The 1,141-nt window shown below is 40.4% G+C and overlaps 1 protein-coding gene across 1 annotated transcript in view; it reads left to right on the forward strand.

Annotated features, from left to right (window-relative positions):
- The window catches only part of CCDC38 (coiled-coil domain containing 38), a gene marked incomplete at its 5' end in the record, with an annotated part of 54,511 nt that overhangs the window by 18,756 nt on the left and 34,614 nt on the right, over positions 1 to 1,141 (forward strand). Inside the window, one exon of the mRNA XM_019515056.1 lies at positions 832 to 895. Within this exon, the coding sequence (XP_019370601.1) occupies positions 832 to 895 (64 nt within the window). The remainder of the gene's footprint in view (positions 1 to 831; positions 896 to 1,141) is intronic.

The following is a 1,141-nucleotide window of genomic DNA, read 5'->3' on the forward strand; positions in this document are numbered from 1 at the left end:
GATTAAAAATGTTTTTTTTTTCTTTTCCTTTTTGCCTTTTTTTTTTTTTTTTTTGTCTTAAGTTATGTGCTGGGATACAATGTAAGACTCTCCCAATTAATCAAATATTCGAGGCTGTGTTTGAGCTATTGAACTCCAAAGCAGTTTTTTTATTTGCTCATGTAGGGTGCATCTGCACGTAAAATTAATTTGACAAAATAAACTCTGGCACTGTACACACCGGAGTCTTATTGTTTCCGGGCACAGCGTTTACACGTACACCTGGGATCACAGCACGTTGAGCATGGGCAGAGCAGCCCCAGCTGGCAGGGAGCCCTGGTAGTCAGCCTGCCAGCCAGGGTTGCTCCAACACAGCTCAACATGCTGCAGAGGTGTCTGGGACACAAGGGTGCTACAGTGCAGGGCTATTACTGTTGTGCTCCAACCAGCCCAGTCAGCATCTACACAGGCATTGCTGCACAGTAAATAATGCCACCGTATTTACAAGTACTAACCTCTGGCGGCATTTATTAGTTTCTTGCGGCATAGACATGGAGACTTTACTGTGGAGCTAATTAGTCAGCTCTGCAGTGAACGTCTCATGTAGACGCATCCAGAGTCACTAATAACTGTACATAAACTATTTCTTGTTGAAATGCTTAGGCAGCTGCCGTTATTAAAATAGACAAGGCAGAAACTATATTCCTTCAGGTACTACAGAGTCCTGAAGAGTCCATGAAAGTGCTCATAACTTCCATTGAAGTCAGGAGGCTCTAAAGAGTCACCTCATAGGACTGACATTTCACTTTTGATAATTGAGAATTAAATCTTTTCACTTTTCTTGTCTATCAGGTATCAAAATGAAAATACCTTTAAAGATTATGACTATTTCTTGGACGACTTAGACTATGATATGGTAATGAAACTACACTTCCTAATTTACACTTTGTTCTCTGGAAAAATAAGATATTTTGTTTGCTTTTAAAAACCTGATGATTATTATACAAAAACTAGATTCCATGATTGATGGGATGCATATTGTCAACCCATTGGCCAGATTCTTATCTGTGCTGTGGCTGCTTTGTATGACTCTAATACAGGGGTGAGGAATTATTTGGGCTGGCAAGTCACTTAATAAGTTTTGGTGACCTGGTGAGGGTCC

Source organism: Gavialis gangeticus, unplaced genomic scaffold (assembly GCF_001723915.1).
Source record: "Gavialis gangeticus isolate Ggan-Ray unplaced genomic scaffold, GavGan_comp1, whole genome shotgun sequence".
NCBI lineage: Eukaryota > Metazoa > Chordata > Crocodylia > Gavialidae > Gavialis > Gavialis gangeticus.